The sequence below is a fragment of the Megalops cyprinoides genome, chromosome 1 (genome assembly GCF_013368585.1).
Source record: "Megalops cyprinoides isolate fMegCyp1 chromosome 1, fMegCyp1.pri, whole genome shotgun sequence".
NCBI classification, from domain to species: domain Eukaryota; kingdom Metazoa; phylum Chordata; class Actinopteri; order Elopiformes; family Megalopidae; genus Megalops; species Megalops cyprinoides.
The window spans coordinates 49,766,171-49,786,664 of NC_050583.1; the positions used below are offsets into that span (position 1 = coordinate 49,766,171).

General features: G+C 44.6%; 1 protein-coding gene across 1 annotated transcript in view; it reads left to right on the plus strand.

Annotated features, from left to right (window-relative positions):
* Positions 1-20,494, plus strand: part of kcnip2 (Kv channel interacting protein 2) — a 119,648-nt gene that overhangs the window by 94,329 nt on the left and 4,825 nt on the right. Inside the window, exons 2-5 of the mRNA XM_036526661.1 lie at positions 11,794-11,896; positions 16,183-16,303; positions 18,823-18,892; positions 20,121-20,191. Of these exons, the coding sequence (XP_036382554.1) occupies positions 11,794-11,896; positions 16,183-16,303; positions 18,823-18,892; positions 20,121-20,191 (365 nt within the window). The remainder of the gene's footprint in view (positions 1-11,793; positions 11,897-16,182; positions 16,304-18,822; positions 18,893-20,120; positions 20,192-20,494) is intronic.

Here is a 20,494-nt window from a genome sequence, read left to right on the forward strand (position 1 = left end):
AATAACTCTGACTGGAGTTAGGAGGCATTAAATTACATTACATTACCCTCATATCTAGAGCAACTTACATAGGTTACAGTTTTATCTGTTTATACAGCTGGATGTTTGCTGAGGCAATTCTGGGTTAAGTACCTTGCCTAAGGTTACAGCAGCAGTGCCCCAGCAGGGAAGCAACCCAGCAACCTTTCACTTACAAGCCCTGCTCATTACCACTGGGTGGTGCTGGAAATCCGAGCTGGACTGGCAGGTTCCTAGTGATATTGTGGTCCTATTGCTTATCCACCTGATCAGGTTATATGCTCCAATGCTGACTGGATTCTAGGGCTTGGAGGCTTGTCTGTGGAGCACTGAGCCTCTGATAGGCTCTCCCAGATCAGGGTGGAATTCTGTACTATTTAAAGGTTGTTTTTCTACTGCCTGATGCAGCTCTAATTTCGTCCCTCTCTCTTGTTCTTGATGGTGGTTGAAAGGAGCATATTCACCCAGTTTGGGTCTAAGGCAACAGCGTGTAGATCAGATGTTGCCAGAGCTGAACATTCACTGACACTGTAGTTCACAAAGGGAAGGAAAGATGACTGCTTTAATGATTATCCTGTTAACTGTTAAGCCTTTATGTCAGGTATGTTTAGTGTATGCATTTAAAGCAAGTTTAATCTTTGACAAAACAAAACCTAATTTTAAAGCTTTTTCCCTTTTATGCAGCCCTCTTTTGGAGTCAGCAGTTGGATATATTAGGCTTATCTTGTGACTTGTATTAGTTGCCTCATCTTATCGCAGCAGTGTGGTTAAGCGGTAAGGAGCAGGGCTTGCAATCTGCCGTTATTCCCTTGGCCAAGGTTCTTAACCCATAATAACCATCAGTAACTCACCAGCTGTATAAATGAATGACATGTAAAAAATGTAACCTATGTAAGTCGCTCTAGATGAAAATTACAGCTAAGCTAAGTTACTATATCGTAAGTGTAACTATACAGGAGTTCTAGGATGTAGAGCAGTCAATCCTTTGATACACTCCGGTGACAGTTATGATGACTATTTCTCACGCTGCAGTGAGCTGAGTGCTTGTTGGAGGACGGGCAGGGCTTCAGTGATGTCATCCAGGCAATCTGCAGGTGTCTGATGAGCCGCAGGGTGTCTGAGAGCGGTGAGATCAGGAAACGCCTGCTAACATACCCACCCCTGTCCTCAGCTGAACAAAGGCAATTTGTTCTGCCATTGTGGGTTCCCAAAAACGGGCGGCAGCGTGGCATAGTGGTAAGGAGCAGTGCTTGTAACCAAAAAGTTGCTGGTTTGATTTCCTGATGGGGCACTGCTGTTGTACCCTTTGGCAAGATACTTAACCCACACTTATCTCAGTAAATACCCAGCTGTGTAAATGGATAACATGTGAAGACTGTAACCTATGCAAGTTGCTCTGGATTAGAGCATCTGCTAAATGACAATGATGTAAAAAAAAAAAAAAAAACTCAATGTTTTTCATTAGAATAATGATCATATGTTTATCTCTATGGCTGAACTTCCTGTGATGTGAGGCTGGGGGTTAGGATCTTGTGTGTGTTTTATCCCTCAGTGGCGCCGAACTCACAGCAGGTCAGTGCGAGTCAGAGTCTCCTTCTCTGCAGGATTTCACATTTAAATTCCTCTGCGCCATCTCCTGCCTGGCCCACTCATTCATGGTCTTATTTTACCAAAGTTTGGCTGGTGACACAGAGGCACGACCTCTCCACCTTTCTCTGTGGTGGACAGCTGGTCACCGTAGCAACCCCTAATTAGACGCACACCCCAGGGCGACGTGAGGATAGGAAACGGGTTCATGAAGTCCCATCCGGCAGTGGGCAGACTTTGATCATCCCTATCTCTCACTCATTCCCATCGTGCTGTGGGATATACGCTGTACTGTGTGTGTGTGTGCGCTTGCGAGCACTGGTAGGTGTGTGTGTGTGTGTGTGAGTTGGTTTATGTGTGTATGTGTGTGTGAGTGTGTGTGTCCACGCATGGTTACATTTGTGTTAAAGTGGTTAAATATGATATCTGAGTATGTTTGTGGTTTTTGTGAATGTATGTGTGCACTTGTGTGTGTATTTAAGTGTGTGTATGTGTGTAAATGTGTGTATGTGCATGAAAGTATGCTTAAAAGTCTGTGTGTATGTGTGTGTGTGTGTGTGTGTGTGCAAGCTAAGATCATATGGGCCCTTGAGGGAATATTTCTCTCTCATTAACAGAGTCCAGGGCAGTATATGGAGTGATTACTGATCTGAATGGCTGAGGGGCAATGTTGGAAGGACAGTCTTATCAGAGCATCACTGCAAAATCCAAACCCAGTGGGGTGAGGTGCGGGGTGTCTATATTTGAGGAGCATCATTTGGTTAAGTTGTCTCTTTCTGCTGCAAGTGTGACTGAGTGTGTGAAAGAGAGCTGTGCAGTGCGTAGCTCGGTGGGTATGGCCAGGCTCTGGCGGTTGGCAGATGGGTGCGCTGACATAGCCACAGCTGTGGGCCCGCCGGCGGCCGCCCACGCCCCTCTCCCCTCTCCTCGTCTCCTTCCTCTGCTCCGTCTCCTGCCCCCCCCCGGCATGCCACTGAACACACCCCACTGACCCACTTACAGACGGGAGGAGCCCAGCAGGGAGGGGTGGGTAGAGGTGAGTCTGACAGAAGAGGGAGGGAAGGGGCGGCAGACTCCCTGGGAGGGATGGAAAGGGGCCGGCCATGAGATTGAGCTCGAGCTGCTCAGGGCGGACAGGTCTGGGCCCACGGCCTGAGCAGGAATGGCAGGTCAAGTGTAGGGATCTGTGCAGTCAGGAGTGGAGTAACCCTCCCCTACCCACACGAGAGGGTGTGCCGTGGGATTGGTCCGCGCAGTCAGGGGTGGAGCCATTGTGTCATGCTTGAGGAAGTGTGCGGTCCGGTTAGTCCACGGAGTTGGCAGTGGAGGAAGTGCGTTCTTCCCTGACAGGAGGGTGTACTGTGTAGTCTCTCTGTACGGCGTAGTAACTGTGTTGGACTTGAGGACAAAAAGGTGCGGCGTGTAGGGTCTACACAGTCATACTTGAATGAACACAGTTGAACGAGGAAGAACCGTCACCTGGGCCAGGTGGAGGCAGCAGGTGTTGGTGGATTGGATGCTGGAGGTTGCCGTAGGACAGGAGGAGGATCGGGCCACCAGGACCGCGAGGCTTGGGTGCCCCCGGGGGGTGTGAGCGGAAGCAGGGGCTGGACCATGATGCTCTTCTTCAGAGGGGACTGGGAGGTGGAGGGCTTGCAGACTGTTGGGATTCTGCTGATCCTCTGCAGCTCGCTTAAGCTTCTGCACTTCCTGGGGCTCATCGACTTCTCCCAGAGAGGTGAGGAAGCAGGGGGCAGGGTGAAGGGGGCAGGGGAGGGGAAAGGGAGCTGTGGGGAGGGTGGAGGAGAACAGTGGCACAGTGGGAATGAAAGGGTGGGGCTTAGTGAAGGGGAGGAGTTATGATAAAGAGAAAAGGGTGGAGGTAAGTGAAGGGGTGCAGTAGGTGGAGGTTGGAGGGAGGATTGAGGCAGAGGAAACAGAACTGGGAATGTTTTAAGGTTTACTGGGTCTCCTTAAATGGGGAGCTCGCAGGCTGGGGCTCCCGAGGTTGAGCACCCCGATCCCGGCTTTGAACCATCCACCAATGATGACCAGAAGCCCAGAGCAGCGGAGTATACCATAAAATTTGGCATTCCAAATTGGGCAACAAATTAGGGAAAAAGCATCCCAAATTAAAAAAAATGTCCTAAGTGTGTGGTGTCTCAGCAAGGGGGGGGGGGGGGGGGGGGGGGGGATCAAAGGTGATTTAATTTATTCCGACCCACAAGTGTCCCTTTCTCAGCTTGCCGTCTAAGCGTCTTTCCAGTTCCTTTGAGCGTGTACCTGGAAAAGACGCCGTGTCAGCTGAGAGGAAACTAAAAGGAAGCTGGGAAACAGGTCAAAAAAGGCTCTTTTTTGGCGTGTAAATGGTTGTTTGTCTTGGTGTGAGGCCTCAGCTGTCACACGGACTTATAAGCCAGCTGGTCACATCTGGTCACCTGGCCCTTTGTCCAAGTTTGGCCTGTACCCACCGCTGTCAGGGTGTGTCCATGTCACAGGGGAGGGGGTGCGGCATGACTTTAGGGTGGTTTGGGGGATTGGGTCCCATGTAATGCGCTTTGAAGCACTGAGACTTTAATTAGCCCAACATACGCCGTGAGATTGTAATTAGGTTAATTCGGTCATACGTGATTAATTAGGATGACCTGATTTCAAATCTGTCATGTTTCAGGGGCACCTTACATACGGTCTGCGTGTTCTGAATCTGGTCGAAGGCATGATCTGAAAACCATGATCCCCCTATTTCTGGTGTTGGTTTTAAATACACTGATATCAGACCTTCAGAAGGAACTATCCCTCACCCTATTGGCTGTCGGTTTGGGAGATTTGGTGTGCCTGTGAGATTTGATGTTTCTGTTAGACGTGGGTGCATCTGTGAGATGTGGTGTGCTTGTGAGGCTTTGTGTGTTTATAAGACTTTGTTTGCCTTTATGTGTTTACAAGCCATGGTGTGTTTCTGAGATGTGGTGTATTGGTGAGATAAGGTATGTGGGGTGCAGAGTGTTTGACAAGTGTAGTGCATTAGGTGTGAGATGTAGTGTGCTCTCACATTTTTACTTTGAATGTAAATCCCAGAGTAGTTTGCATGTATGTATGGGGCTCACTTCTGCTCCTGTCTGTGCCCTTGGATTGAGATTTTTCATATAAAATTACATTTATATTTCTTAAAATGAAAATGCCAAGAATTAATTTTTCATCGTAGATGAATTATCAGATAAGAAAAAAATAAAGATAACCGACCTTTTATCTTCCTGTTATTGGGTACAAAAAAGGTGCTAGGCTGGGTACTGTGAGATGTGCGATTGCAGACGTATGCAGGTGGTCACATAGCGGCGGTAGCACGCTTACCACGCAAAGAAGAGAGTCGTCAGATTTTTTGTCTTTTCTCTTTTTTCTCTCATTTGATCCCTTAGTCCTTAATAATTTTGATAGCTCTGGTACTGCCTCGCTTGGTGTAGATGTCCTGCAGAGAGGGGAGGGCAGTCCTGGAAGTGCGCTCTGCTAAGTGCACCACTCTCTACAGGGCTTTGTGGTCCGGGACAGAACAGTTTGTGTACCACACTGAGATGCACTGGGCCAGTATGCCTTCTATAGCCCCGGTATAGAAAGTTTTTAGAATCACTGAGGGGACCCTTAATTTCCTCAGCAGTCTTAGGTGGTACATCCGTTGTCTGGCCTTATTTACCTGAGCTTGGATGTGATTAGTCCAGGTCAGGTCCTCAGTGATATGTACTCCAAGATACCTGAAGCTGCTCACTCTCTCCAATTGGGTATAAGTCTGCTGCTGCCTCCTTCTGAAGTCCACAACCAGCTCCTTGGTTTTTCTGACATTCAGATAAATGGTAAATGGACTGCATTTATATAGCGCTTTTCTACTCATTTGAGTACTCAAAGCACTTTACAGTTATATGCCTCACATCTACCTACCAGTGGCAGAGGCTGCTATACAGGCTTACCAACTGGCCACTGGGAGCTGTTGGGGGTTCAGTGTCTTGCTCAAGGACTCTTCGACACTCTGCCAGGATGAGCCAGATTTGAACCAGGGACCTTCCAATCCCCAGTCGACTGCTCTATCTCCTGAGCCACTTGATAGATAGAGACCCCGATAGATAGAGACAGTTTGCCTGACACCAGGTTATCAGTTTCTCCACCTCATCCAGGTAGGCAGTCTCATTGTTGTTGGAGATGAGGCCCAGAACCACTGTATTGTCAGCAAACTTGACAATAGAAGTGGAACTGTAAGAGGACACACAGTCATTTGTATAGAGAGAGTAGAGTAGGGGGCTCAGGACACAACTCTGTGGGGCTCCTGTACTCAGGGTGATGGTGTTAGAGGTGAACTGGCCCATTCTCCCTACCTGAGGTCTGCCTGTAAGAAATTTCAGAACCCAGTCACAGAGGGGGGCATTCAGTCCAAGTTCCTTGAGCTTGGAGGCCAGCATGTGTGGGACCATGGTGCTGAAAGCTGAACTATAATCAATAAACAGCAGCCTCACATAGTTCCTTTTTCCTCTGTCTGTGTGTGTAAGGGTGGTGTGCAGGACGTGAGAGATGGCGTCCTCAGTAGATCTATTAGGACGGTAAGTGGGAATTGGAGTGGGTCAGTAGTGTTGCGGATGGAGGAGCAGATGATGTTTTTAATAAGCCCCTCAAAAACCTTCATTACTAGTGATGTGAGGGCTACTGGTCGATAGTCTTTCAGGCATGAGGGCTTATTGTTCTTTGGCACAGGGACAATTACTGATTTGTTAAAAGTAGGTGGGGACCACAGACTGAGCTAACGACTCATTGAAGATAGAGTTAAACAACCCAGAGAGCTGATCAGCGCAGAATCACAACACACGGCCAGAAATGCCGTCCGGGCTGACCGCCTTCCTGATGTTGACGCACTTCATGTAAAAGCTCTTCCCCATTTACCAAGAAACAAAATTTAAACTGCTGCTATTAAAGAGGGAATATTACTCTCACAGGAGCGACAACGTCTCTGGTGGGAGTAATATTCCCTCCTTATCTCACCGATATATTTTTCACATCTTTGCACTGTCAAACACAAATGCAAAACGCCTTTGATCTCCTGAAAAATGCGTGCCTGCTGTCTTGATGTAGCCCCCTGTCAGCAACCTGAAACAGGTTAGGACATCTTGTAAGGACTTCTGAATGCCTGCCCCAGTAGGACTACTTTTAAGTCTTAAGAATCTAGACACATAGCTTATGAGCAAGAATAGGACCAAACCAACATCACTCCTGAAATCTTCCTGCACTTACGACCTATTTCCTGCTCTGAGACGCTTGGTGAATTAGGGCAGGGTCTTTATAGCACTATTCTCTATAGACTGTCTGGGTAGCAGCACCCCGCTGTTCTGGGATCTGTTGGGGTGTCCCCTGATGCAGGGTGAGGGCTGAGAGGAGGAGGGTGCCAAAGCGTTTGAGGCAGAGCTTGCTGGGAGTGACTCACAGCCTGTAAACTTCACGACAAGTCCAGGGCCATTACGCCATGGTGGGTGGGTGGGGGGGGGGGGCGGCATTGGGAGGAGTTGCTGAATATGAGAGTGCAGAGCTCCCTCTCTCTCTCTTTCTTTTCTCCTTTTGTCTCTTTCTCACACACACACACACACACTCTCCCCTCCCTCTGAGGGAATGCATTCCCACTGATTTGGTCAGTAAAAATGTCACAGTGAAGGATGGGTTCCTTGAATGTCCCTCGCTTTGTGATTGATAAGTGTAATTGGCAGCATGAGGGTCTTTGTGTGTGTGTGTTTCTGTACAGTGCTGGTGTGAAGCTAGTGCAAGCAGCTTGGTCATAAAAATTGTTGCCTTTCTGCTTGAGAATACACGTCCCTAATACAATTTTTCAACCCACTTTCCTTCAGCGCCTCTTCCTATAAATTCATATACAGCTAGTCAATTAACTAGGAATTATAGTGTGTTGTAATTAAAATTGTACTGAATTATAATTGGGATGGTTAATGTACATGAAAGTAACTTTGTCTTGAGCTTAGCCTCACAGCTCTGGATCTCACAAACATTACTACGCTGCCTGCCACAGCAATGCAGGACTGCTTGGGCTGCTTTGTTTATTTGGGAAACTAAATGCAGTCAGTGCCACTAGCATGTCAGTACCCAACAATAAGCTACTTAGCTAACAACAAACACTTGAATGATACATTAGTTGAAATGTGTGGATCAGTGAAGGGCAGGAATTTTAGAAGCCTTGCAGCAGTGTTCTGGAATGTGAACGGAAGAGACTTTGGCCTGTCGGAGTGTGATCGTGAGGGAGTTTGTTCTTGTTTGTGGTGGAGAGCTTGGGGAGACAGAGGTCACCACCATACATAAGTGCCTACCTGACTGGCTGAACAGCAGAAGTGGGTGTGACCTGAGGGAGAGGGAACGCAGTTTACAGACAACAAATGCCGACAGCATTTGTGGCTTTTGGCTGTGCGCCAGTTACACAAGAGGGTGTTGTCCTTGTGTTCTTGTTTATCCCCAGACACTTAAAGTAAAGGAGTCCGCATCCTCAATAACTACGTCTCTTGATTGCATCTGGGCTGTAGAGGATGGTCTCCGTGCGGCCAATCAATCGACACCTTCCTGGATTCGGTCACGTTGGACTCGAGCCAGGTCTTGCTGCGCCGGTTGGCGGGGCGGAAAAACAGGCTGCTGATAACCAGAGAGGGATCTGTTATCGCTGAGGGGGCCCTGATGGCCGCGAATACTTGAGGAAGAGGAACTGCGTAGATGATGACAGATGGTGATGTTCTGCCATCCGCTCTAACAGACTACATTCTCATACTCTGAGGAAGCTGTGCATGCAGGGAAATCTAGGACGACTATCATTATTGTTGTGTGCATGGGATTGGCCGAGTGAATGCGTATAATGGAAGCTTGTGATTGGTCGGCTGGCCTTGTCAAAGGCTGTGGTTTCTGTCAGCATAGGTGCGTACTGTGGGGGGTAGTGTAGCATAGTTTTAAGGAGCAGGGCTTGTAACTGAAAGGTTGCCATTTGATTCCCCACTGGAGCACTACTGTTGTACCCTTGGGCAACCCACAGTTGCCTCAGTAAATATCCAGCTGTAGGAATAGATGGAATGTAAAAATGTAATATACTGTCTGTAAGCTGTTCTAGTTGCTCTGGGTAAGAGCATGTACTAAATTACAATAATGCAATAATGTAATGTGCTGTGACATGTGGAGAGGTTGTGTGGAGATACAGCATGTTTGAAGACAGAGGCAGCAACGTTGGGTATACTGGGCAGGAGAAAAATGTAGCTCCGCAAAGCTGTTTTACGTCCTTCATTCATTGGCTGATGCTAGAAACCACCACAGTCACTGGCATATCCGCACCTACGGCAGGTACATGCAGTGCTCTAGCATCTTTAGCCTTTTTTCTTCCTGCTGCTATGGCTGCTTTTGCTTCTGATTGGTGATGTGTTTGATGATTGCTGTCCAGCAGGATTTAATGGTATATTGGAAAGCCAGGTCAGCAAAGTACTCATATTTTGAGAGAACAAAATGCTCTGCATGCTTCAGTGCCTTTTAGTGTTGTTGTTGGTGTGTGTGTGTGTGTGTGTGTCGCATGTGTGAGAGTGTATGCGGGCATGTGTATGTACTGTATGTGTGTGTATTTGTGTGCGTGTGTGTGTGTGTGTATGTCTGTGGGTATGTGTATGTGTGTTTGTGTGTATTTGTGTGTGTTCTCATTTGCCAGGCAGCAGGTGCCTGTGTACTCACACCATCAGAATGATAACACACCTTGCCTTAACACAACATTTAGACACTGCTAAGTAGCACAATGACAGAAACTCCACCAAGAAATCCAGGGATTCTTCAAGAAATCCAGGGATTGATTTTTGGGCATTAATTCCTTCTGCCATACACATTTTTCTCTTTTTTCTTTATTTCTGAATATCACCCTTATGCATGATCCATGATGTGGGGTGGTAGTGTAGTGTAGTGGTTAAGGCATAGAACTCATAACCAAAAGGTTGCTGGTTAGATTCCCCAGAGGGACACTGCAACTGACTGATATAATTTGCTCTGGATAAAACCATTAGTTAAATACCAATAATGTAATACAATTATGACTTACATACAGTAATTTACTTTTTCGAAAGCACTGTACTTTCATTCACAGCTGGGACCTTTTACAGGAAGTAACAGGTTAAAAAAACTCCCTTGGGGTTCAAACCAGGTGCATCATTGGCAATCTGAACATGGAACCTTCTGGTTAAAATCTCATTTCCCCACCCACCACGCCCACTCATCCATCTGGGTGTGATGTGCAGTGTTGCTGTCACCACTAACTCTAACGTGCCCTGCAGGATTACACAAAGAAACACTGGATCAGAGATGACTTCTCTAGTTAACCTGTGCAGCGAAGGCCGGCATAATACTGCTCAGTTAAAAAAGAAAAAAAAAATTAATATCAGGTCTGCGCTGGTGGCAGACACCCTGTAATGATTTTTTTCAGAGGAATTTTGATAAGGTGGCACCGGCAGAAGCTGATGGCTGGCTTGCTGTGAACAGGCAGGAAGTTAATGTACTTTGGCAGGCTGTACTGATGCACTGATTGAGGTCAGGTGGGTGCAGTTTCCGGGGCCACGTTGGCCACTTGACTGCAGCAGCCGCAGCGTAACCTCCGCTTTCAAGCTCCGCTTGAAATGAATGTGAGTCATTATGGGATGTTCTTTTGTTCGTCTGCTCCGTGGGCCTCGGTGAGAGCCACGGGTTTGCAGCAATCCTACCCTCTGTGCTGCACTCACGTTCACAGCTGGCCTTTAAGTATCTCAGGGTTGTGCCGCTGTTTTTATCTGGTCCTCCTTGGGTCCCGTCTGTGTATTTTGGTGCATGTCTGTCGGACAATTCTGTGTGTCACACCCTGTCAGCTGTGTGTCTGTGTGTGAAATGCTGGGATGGAAAGACACAGCTTTGCGCTGTTACAGCATTGCAGTTACACCCATGTGTGTGTGCATGCACGTGCATGATTGTGTATGTATATGTGTGCATGTGTGTATTTATCAGGGTTTCCGCTAGGATTTTTTCTTGCTTGTCCGGTGTCTGGAAAGAATTTATTTTACTGGACAAATTTGAAACTTAGCGGTCACGTTTCAGTAGCAGTCTATGTTACAAATGCAAATATAATACACACCTAGGTTGGTGAAAGAATGACAGCGACCTCAAATCAGACTATTTAATGAACAGTAACAATTAAGCAAAACGAACAGTAACGATTGAGCAAAACCTTAACATTAGCCGTTAAAATGTAGGCTATTAGGAAACATCTGTAACCTGTAACATCTGTAGCCTGTTTAAAGGCTAGGCCTACATGGCATCAAATGTAGCCTATAGGCTACCAGGTAACATTTTATTTTCTCCCTTTTTTCATTGCGGCAAAGTCCTCTGCTGCCAACTTGAAATCAAACGTGTCCAATGTGTCTTTGCAGCTTGCAATACACAAAAGCCGCGTCACTCTCTCCTCCACCAGATGACTTTGCAGCACAGTCTTAATTCGATTCTGCAGAGAGAAGCCCCTCTCTGCTGGCATGCTTGACACGGGCAGAACACAGGCAATTGCGTGCTATGAATAGGCTAAGGCAACTGCTAATTTGCTTCAAAGTTGAATAGTAGTGGGCCTAGTAGCAAGTATCGTGCAATTAAAGAGTGCACCCTTTTGGGGAAAGAAAGTACTGTAGGCTGTTAATGGGCTGTTTCACTGTCAAAACACAAACATCCTGTTTAGGGATAGCTTTCGTTATAGCTATGTGTTATATGAGCATTATTACTGGACATTTTGACTGGCAAGTTTTTAATTTATCGGTTTTTTATAAATTTTACCAGGCAAAAACTGACAATTACCGGCTAATGGAAACCCGGGTATGCATGTGTCTGTGTGCATGTGTCTGTGAGAACACGTGTGTGTGTGTGCATGCTTGTGTGACTGTGTGTGTGTATGTATATGTGCGTTTGTGTATTTGTGTGTGTGTGTGTGTACCTGCATGTATCTGTGTGAGCGTGTGTGTGTGCGTGTGTATGCGTGTGTATGCGTGTGTGTGTGTGTGTGTGTGTGTGTGTGTGTGTGTGTGTGTGTGTGTGCGTGTGTGCGCATGTGCGTGCGTGTGTGTGTCTGTGTGCATGTGTCTGTGCGCACGTGTGTGTGTGTGTAACCTCTCTGCTGTGGTTGGTGACTTGCAGGTAATCCTCCCTCCAGCCAAAGCAAAAAAACCATAAAGCAGCGATTCCTCAAACTGCTGCCCTGCTGTGGGCCCAGCGCCGTCCCCTCAGTCAGTCAATGCAAGTGCCTCTCTGATTTTATACATCTCTTGCAAGTGCATTCTGTCTCCTTTACTGTTCTGTCTAAACTCCGCCATGCCACTGCAGCATGCACACCGAGGTGAGGATATTCCTCCTAACCCCCTCATTATGAGTGTCAATCACAGGCAACATTTCACAGAGGTGCTGCTGGGAGATACAGTCCGGAATACACTGCAGTGCATGTGCTGGCTGCTGTGTGGACTTCATGTCCCAGCAGCACCTCTGTGAAACAATTTGGTAGGCATATTCAGAAGTGTCTCTTCCTAGCTGTTTCTCCTTAGAAAGTAAAGGGAGTGTCCTTTATGAAACAGGAGGAGGTGTGGCTGTATCTTCTGGGACTAAAATGGGTGAGGTTATATCTGGCAAAGCTCTCCATGGTGAGGACCCCAGGCTAAATTTTGTATGGTTTGGGAGAAGGCTTGGTGGCTATATTAAGGTTAACTTAATTTGTCGTCATGTCAAGGCAAGTTTTTGGTGATCAATTTGCACTGTTGGTAATTAGACAAATAGCAGTTTCTATATTTAACTAGAAATTAATTGAGAGAATACTTATTAATTACAAAAATAGCAAAAATGAATAAGGGTGGGACTAGCCCTCAGAAACTCTAGAGACGCTGCAGATGTCAAGTTTAAAAGAAGCCTAGCTGGCACAGTAAAACACGGAATGCATTTGACTGCATGTACCTAAATGAGTTTTTAAATCAGTCGCATTATCCATGTTTCTGTGTGACGTCTGCACTGGCACATATTCTCCAGACATATTTATGGTCAGACTAATGATATAAATCAATTTAACCCCAAGCAATATTGAGTATACAATCCATATCTCCTGGAAGGCCACTATTCAGCTTTAAATTAAATTATTAAATTAAATTATTATTGACTTTTAGTTGGGTAGTTATTTCACAAAATGCAATAAAGTTAGATTTGGTAATGAACTACAAAGAAAAACAAGGCATAACCAATAGAGGCCTATGATAGAAATACAATTTTCATCATTAGAGCAGCCAATATGAAACACTTGTTCAGGGCAGTTTGGCTTTGACCTTTAACCTTTTGGCCACACTGCCACCTTTACAAGCATAGATGGTGCATCTTACACATAGAGGAGGGATAGAAAGCTGCTGCACATTTAGCTAATGGCAGTTACAGGCTCTGTTTACATGCTTAAAAAAAGAAACCAGTAGGGTTTAAAACCCCAAACGTACATAATGGGAATAATATAGTTAGATAAAAATGAAAAAAGCACAAATAAATTATATGATATGAAACTGAAACTGAACTGAAAAATAAATTGCACAAAAAAATACCTAAAAAAACATACATAACAAGCGCAGTATATGTAGTACATAAATGTAAATCAAAATGTAGGTTTAAATGACAGTGAATCACACACTGTTTTTCAGCTCACAGGAATGACGTAAAATAAAATTTCCTTGAAGAGTAATGGAAGTGCAGTTTTCTATCTGCTGTTTGTTCCATCGCATACAGTATAAAAAGACCACTTCAGGCAACTCGAGTCCTCTTATAACTAGTGCTCAGGTGTTGGGTAAGATTCTTTTGAATAAGAATGCAAAGTGTTGGAGTAGCTTTGTGAAGCTAAAATCATTGTCAAGACGCTCAGCTCTTCTAAAACAGGATGTCATCTTCATCTGAGATTGTCAGCCGTTTCGGCGTGTGGTCGCTGGCCGATGATTTCCTGGGTGGGTTGTCCGCTCTCCTTTTTTAGTTGGACAGATGAAGGAGCGTTTCTCCAGCTAAAAGCGTCGAAGTAGGTATGCTCATTAGCTGATCTTAACTCCAGAAACATGCTGATTACATGCTGAAGCTGCTTCCACGAGCTTCATATTCACCGCCATCGTGCTGCATCCGAACATCATCCCTGGGGTGTGATCCAAAGGAAGGTTGCCACTATGCTGTGTTTTTATTAGATCTGACATTTTCAGAAATAGCAGTCATACCACTGCTGGGTGCACCGCTGCATTTCAGCATGTAGGAATCCATTTCAGTGATTGTCCCCACAGCTAACATCTTGTCAGTTTGGCCTGTGATTCTCCTGAATTTCTGCGTTTTCAGGAGCACACCCTAAACCCTTTTCCAAATATGCAGGAGCATGCTTGTTGGATGCGTGGAAGAATTCATAACATAGCTGAAAGGCTTCAGATATTCACCCCGGCCGGACCCTGAATCTCATTAAAGAGCCGTGACAGCTGGCTGTGGTTAGAGATCACAGACAGGAGTATGGAATTATGGGGATTGGCCTTGATAAGTCTCAGAAAACTGCCACCCCACATCCTGCATTAATCTGAAGCTAAGGTCAGGGTCTCTCTGGGACAGGCTGCTTCCCAGTGATACTTGGGATGGTGTTTGTGGTCAGCTCATCAGCAACAGGTTTGGTGCTGACAATGTGCGGCTCATATTGAGTGACCCAGTGCTCTGTGGAGAATTCAGACGCGACTCTGTTCTGCTCTGCAGTTGATTTGCACATTCTGTTCCTGCTGCCTCCACCAGACTTGAGCCAAAGGTCAATTAAAGTATATGTCAGAGTATGGTTCACTTAAACTTGGCTCCTACTGCTAAGAGGCTCAAGCTCTGGTTAACATCGTGCATGCCAGCATGACAATGCTCTAAATCATACACTGTAGTCCACATGGACATGGTCAAGGGAAGACAAAGGGGAGTGTTCTGGAATGGCCTCTGCAATCTCAAGACCTCAATCTGAAAGATAATTTGTGGTTCAATCTCAAGAGCACTCTGCACAATCAATAACCCAAAACAAAAGAAGAAAAAAAATTACAAAACCGCAAGAGTACAAGAGGTGTCCCCTCAGTGCCCAAGCCAAAGGAGGAGGTGCAAAATACTCTGTACAGGAAATGAATGTGAACAAATCTGATGGTGTTTTTTGAAGAAGAAAAAAGATGCAATTATTTGTTCTCACTTGGATGTCAATCATTTTCAAGGACCCTCAAAGGTGGCATTAATGAGCAGCGGTGGTTCTTTCAGCCTAATTTCAGGAATCATGAGAATTTCTTTCTGAAATCAAGAATATAATGGCTCACCTGTGTTCATGTCTCTGCCTTTACCTCAGTGAAAAACAAGTGCTTGTGTGGGCTGTGATACTACCCAAATAAATGACGTTGAAAACTGTGGGTTTTTCATCTAGCAGTGTTTGAATAAATGCAGAGAATGCCAGCAGAATTCATATGCCAGATATGTTGAATTTCTAGCAAATGGAATTTAAAAAATGAATGCAGTTTTGGTGCTTAAGCGTCATTATTCTGCTGTAACTTTCTGTGTCTCTTATTGTTAAAATTCCATATTACTGTTCTTTTATTTCTGCATTTTTTTACTTTTGATATCATTTTTTTTCTCGTACTCATTTCTTGTGGATACATACAGAAAGATATGTCTGGTATGATTTGGAATAGCAGAGTGACTATCCGGTAATCAGGCTTGTGGGATTTGGGATCCAAACTTATCACTAACCTTGACCTACAGCAACCCCCATGTTCTGAACTGAAAGGGCTTTATAAAGTCACTGGCAATACTACAGTAACATTTTATTTAATGTATTATAGTCACTGGGAGAAAAACAGTAATATTTAATTTATTCAATTCACTGGGAATATGACAGTAACACTTGATTTCACTGGTTTATCCTCCTAATAACAAAATGTCAGCGGGTTTTGGGACTTAAAGAAGCACAGGTAACACTAAGAGCAGGTGTAACCGAAGTCAGATGAAAAACACATTTTCAGACCCAACACTCAATTATTATTGGTATTACTCTCAAATTGATTCCTGAATGTGGTCGATGCTTCATGGCTAGGAGTGCAAGTCACACCTGGCCATGAGGGTGGCTTTTTGGACCTTCTGTGAGACCTCATTGACCAGGAAATGCAGGGGATAGGTGAAGATGTGAAGAGAGAGGAGGAGGGGTGCTGGATTCGGGTGATGGCGAGGGGTGTGCAGATGTGTGGGGATTTTTATTATTTCTGTAGAACGAATAAGCCTAGGTGATTGCATGAGCATTGTCTTACATCCCCTGTCTCAGACTCATACTTTTAAAAGTTAAGATGAGATGGTCTTTTGTACAGTGCAATGCTGATGCAATATCAGGCACAGCCCTCTATCAACCATCTATGATAAACTCTGGAAATTTAAATATGATTTAAACAGTCACCTTTTATTGCTATTAATTTCCCTGCAGTCTCCCCTCTTTGTTTGGGGGTGTCACAGCATACCTCTGTGTCTTCCCCCTGCAGATAGCATTGAGGATGACTTTGAGCTGTCCACTGTGTGCTACCGCCCCGAGGGCCTGGAAAAGCTGCAGGAGCAGACCAAGTTCACCAAGAAAGAGCTGCAGATCCTCTACAGGGGTTTCAAGAATGTGAGTCTTACCCTCAATAAATTCTACAGTGCTGTGTTCCTGCAGCTCGTCTCTCTCCCAGCTATAGTATTCAGCAGGATCTCTCTGTCTTCTGCATTACTAAATCTCTGCAGCATCATTGTCTCTCTGCTGTTAAATTTTACATTACACAAGAGAACAGAGGTGTATCCATTCAAGTTAAATGAGCAACAGAGTCAGACCAGGCTACCAACACTCTCAGACCAGTGTGTGAGCACACCATTCAAGCCCTACAAGTTACCCTGAGCTAACCTGAAACTAATGCAAGCCAAGTAACAGTAACAATTCGTTTTAATTTTGGAAGGATCTCACTGATAAAGAATACACCATTCGCTTGAATAAACACAGATTGCAAGATTTAAAAAATGACAGCCAAAAAAAAGACATACACACATACATACCAAAACATACATACACACACACTCACAGCAAGTCTTGTGAGAAGGAGCCTATCTTGTTTCAAAAGACTCATGAATAAGAAACTGCATTTATTTATAGCAAAATAAGATGTTAATGTTTCATTGACACAATGTCAACATTCTAACATCACACCACTGTGTTTATTTAGCAAAATAAGGTGTTTCCACAAAATGATGATTAGGTCTATTTAACAGCTTAAGATTTTCTGTATTAAAGACTTAACACAATAACATACAGCAACATGTATTTTGCTATTTTGCCACACTTGCTCAGTTTCATAACTGTTTACTAAGGTTAACTTTAGCTACATAGCTAAAGCTACATAACCATGTTTGCTAGCTGCCAGGTAAGCTAGGTGACCTAACAAACTCTATTTAACAAGCCTAGCTATCAAGCCAACAGAAATGTGAGCTTCCTTGCATTTTAGCCAACAGAGCTAGCCTTTTAGCTAGTTCAGTGTGATAGCTGGCCAGAGAAACCGTGAAGTAATGCATGGTAGCAAGCTAATCAAACATCACTGCTACCAAGTAGCTCATTAAAAAAGAAAAAAAAAACTTTGCACAAGCCCTTTGCTATGCCCTTGTTAAAAAATATTTATATATATAAATTCCATCAGTATCTCAGCTTTGTAGGCAGAGTTTAGCTAAAACAATTTAGCCCACTTAAAAAAACAGACGTGCTACAAAGCATTTTTGTTTTGTGAACAGTTGCGCTGTGTTCTGCGCTTTATTAAAGGAATATAATGTTTAACAATCTACTGAAGCAGCAATATATTCATGTAATTAACAACCCTCACATTACAATAGAGAACTGAGTCATTTAACAGAATCTAATCTGAATTGAATCTAATAGATCTCTCCCAATGTTACCAAGTAATATTTAACAGTCTTACTTTGAACAGGTTGGGGGTTGATGATGGCTGGATTTTACTGTGGACATGCTCTCTTGTGATTGACAGTCGATAAATTGACAGAGAGATTAGGGATATATCCAAACTATCTCCTACAGTATTTGTGTAGTATCTCTCCATCTCCTGCAGCATCCTTGGAGCCATAATACCTCTCTCTCTTTTGTAGTATCTCATTAGTAATTTATTTTCTTTTTCTGGCAGAATCTCTTTTTCATGAGATGTACGCAGATGTGAAATAATCCTCCAAGATGTGCATGAAACACGATCAGGAGAGAGAGGGAGAAAGAGGGAGGGGGGAGAGAGAGCGGGAGAGAGGGAAAGAGAGAGTAGGCATGTTTTAATGGAGTAGTAATGGAGTTGTTTTTATTTCCTCCTGTGCACTCCCAAACAGAGCTCTCATGTCAGGCCTGGATTTTTCTCTATTGGAGGCTCATTCATAGCCACCTGTTTCCCTCTGAAGGGTCACGTCCGACATGGGATGGACTCTCTCACCATGCCTCGTGATCTTCAAACACTCCTCTGAAGTGCTCACCTGTGTTTTCTGAGGCCTTTCCCTCTTTCCCTATTTCCCTCTTTCCCTCTCTCTCTGTCCCCCCTTCTGTCTCTGTCGCTCTCTCAATCTCAGATTTAAAATCTAAAGGTGCTTTATTGTGGCCTCTCTCTCTCTCCATCTCTGTCTCTTTTTCTCCATATCTTTGTCTCTTGTTCTGTCTGTCTCTCTCCCTCTCTCTTTCTCTCTGTCTCTCTCTCTTTCTCTCTGTCTCTCTTTCTTTCTCTCTGACTGTCTCTGTCCCTCCCCCTCCCTCTCTCTGGCTCTCTCCCCCCCTCTGTCCTCCTTTTTCTCTCTCCCCCCCAAACTTCAAATCTAAAGGTGCTTTATTGTGGCCTCTATATACTCTGTCTGTCTCTCTCCTTCTCTCCCACTCAGCCCCCAGCAGAACCACGCTCCTGTCACCTGCTGAACCTGTCCTGGCTCCAGCCCCCTGTGGGGAGTCTAATGGAACAGGCTGGTGGCGATGTGTGTTCACTGGCAGATTTGGGGGGAGGGGGGTGCCTGCTGTTTGAGAAATGGAATACCCAGGCAGACGAGGGTGAGGGAGTGCGTTGTTGGGCTGAGCAGAGACCGGTGCTGACCTCAGTCGTAACTGTTTTCTGTGTGCCTTGTCTACAGGAGTGCCCCAGTGGAATGGTCAATGAAGAGACCTTCAAGCTCATCTACTCACAGTTCTTCCCCCAAGGAGGTGTGATTCGCATCTTACACAACTAGCACGCACCATCACACCTCTTGCCTACTACATACTGTAGTATCCACTTCCTACGCCGTTACTACGCACCTTGATACTCACTTTCTATGCCCGTACTACGCACTTTCATATCCATTTCGTGTGCCCTTACTATGCACCATTAGGTCTACCTCCCACACCTCCACTACACACCCTACTAACCACTTCCTATGCCTTTACCGCACTCCATCATACACCATCCTAACCACTTCCTATGCCTTTACCGCACTCCATCACACACCATCCTAACCACTTCCTATGCCTTTACCGCACTCCATCACACACCATCCTAACCACTTCCTATGCCTTTACCGCACTCCACTACACACCATCCTAACCACTTCCTATGCCTTTACCGCACTCCATCACACACCATCCTAACCACTTCCTATGCCTTTACCGCACTCCATCACACACCATCCTAACCACTTCCTATGCCTTTACCGCACTCCATCACACACCATTCTACTCCCAGATAAATGTGTTGTACCACTGGGAGCTACTGTACCACTGTTTAACCTGAATTGTTTCAGCAAGTATCCAGCTGTATTAATGGATAACATGTAAAAACTGAACCATGTAAGTGGCTCTGGAGAAGAGCATTAGAAAAGAGGAACTGCTGAGCAAATGTTACGTAACATACAGTACTTTGACATATACACGAATTGTCAGATCATTGCTACAACACGGCACACTAATGGCGGTGAGACACATTCAGCCCTCTGTACCAAAAGACCCAGATCTCTATCACTGGAGGGTCAACACATTCATATCTCTGACTTCAAGAGCCGATATGTCCTTTTCCTAATTACATAAGGTTGACTAAACCCATCCACTCTCACTGATAGTCTTACCTCCACAAACAATACTTTCAACATACAGAAACAATATGTTAAATACACGCACAGAGCACTTATCCTACATGACAGTGAATATAGTGAAAAAGCCTACCATTATAATTATTAATATCAAAATGAAGCCAGGTTACACTAAATCATTTTGATCCACATTGTCTCATACAAACTGAATATGCACTGTTCCAAAGCATTGCCTCCCAGTGTTTACTAAATTTGCTTTCATGTGTTTTTTTTTAATTTTATCATTGAAAATATAGCCTCTCAATCTCTATGTGTTACATCCTATAATTCTTATAACAATGGCATTCTGCTATTTCTTTTTACGGTAGATTCCAGCACATATGCACATTTCCTGTTTGAGGCTTTTGACACCAACAAGAATGGATCTGTTAGTTTTGAGGTGAGCCGTTCATATATGTATAACCAGGGGAGCATGCCTCTACAAAAAATAATTAAATAAATAAATAAATACTGAGATGTGAGATGTGTGAGAGAAGTTTTATTAATTTAATTCAAAGAGGGATTATAGGATTACTCTATAAAGGTCATTCTTGATTTTAAGAGTTTGCTAAGCAGGAGATATTAGAAAACACAGGAAGTTTGCAATTAATAAGCAGGCTGTAAATAGGGAAGAAATTTCCAGTTTAAGAGTGTAATGAAGTCATTTAGAAATTGTTGTTTTAAAAATGCACCTCTGGTGTGT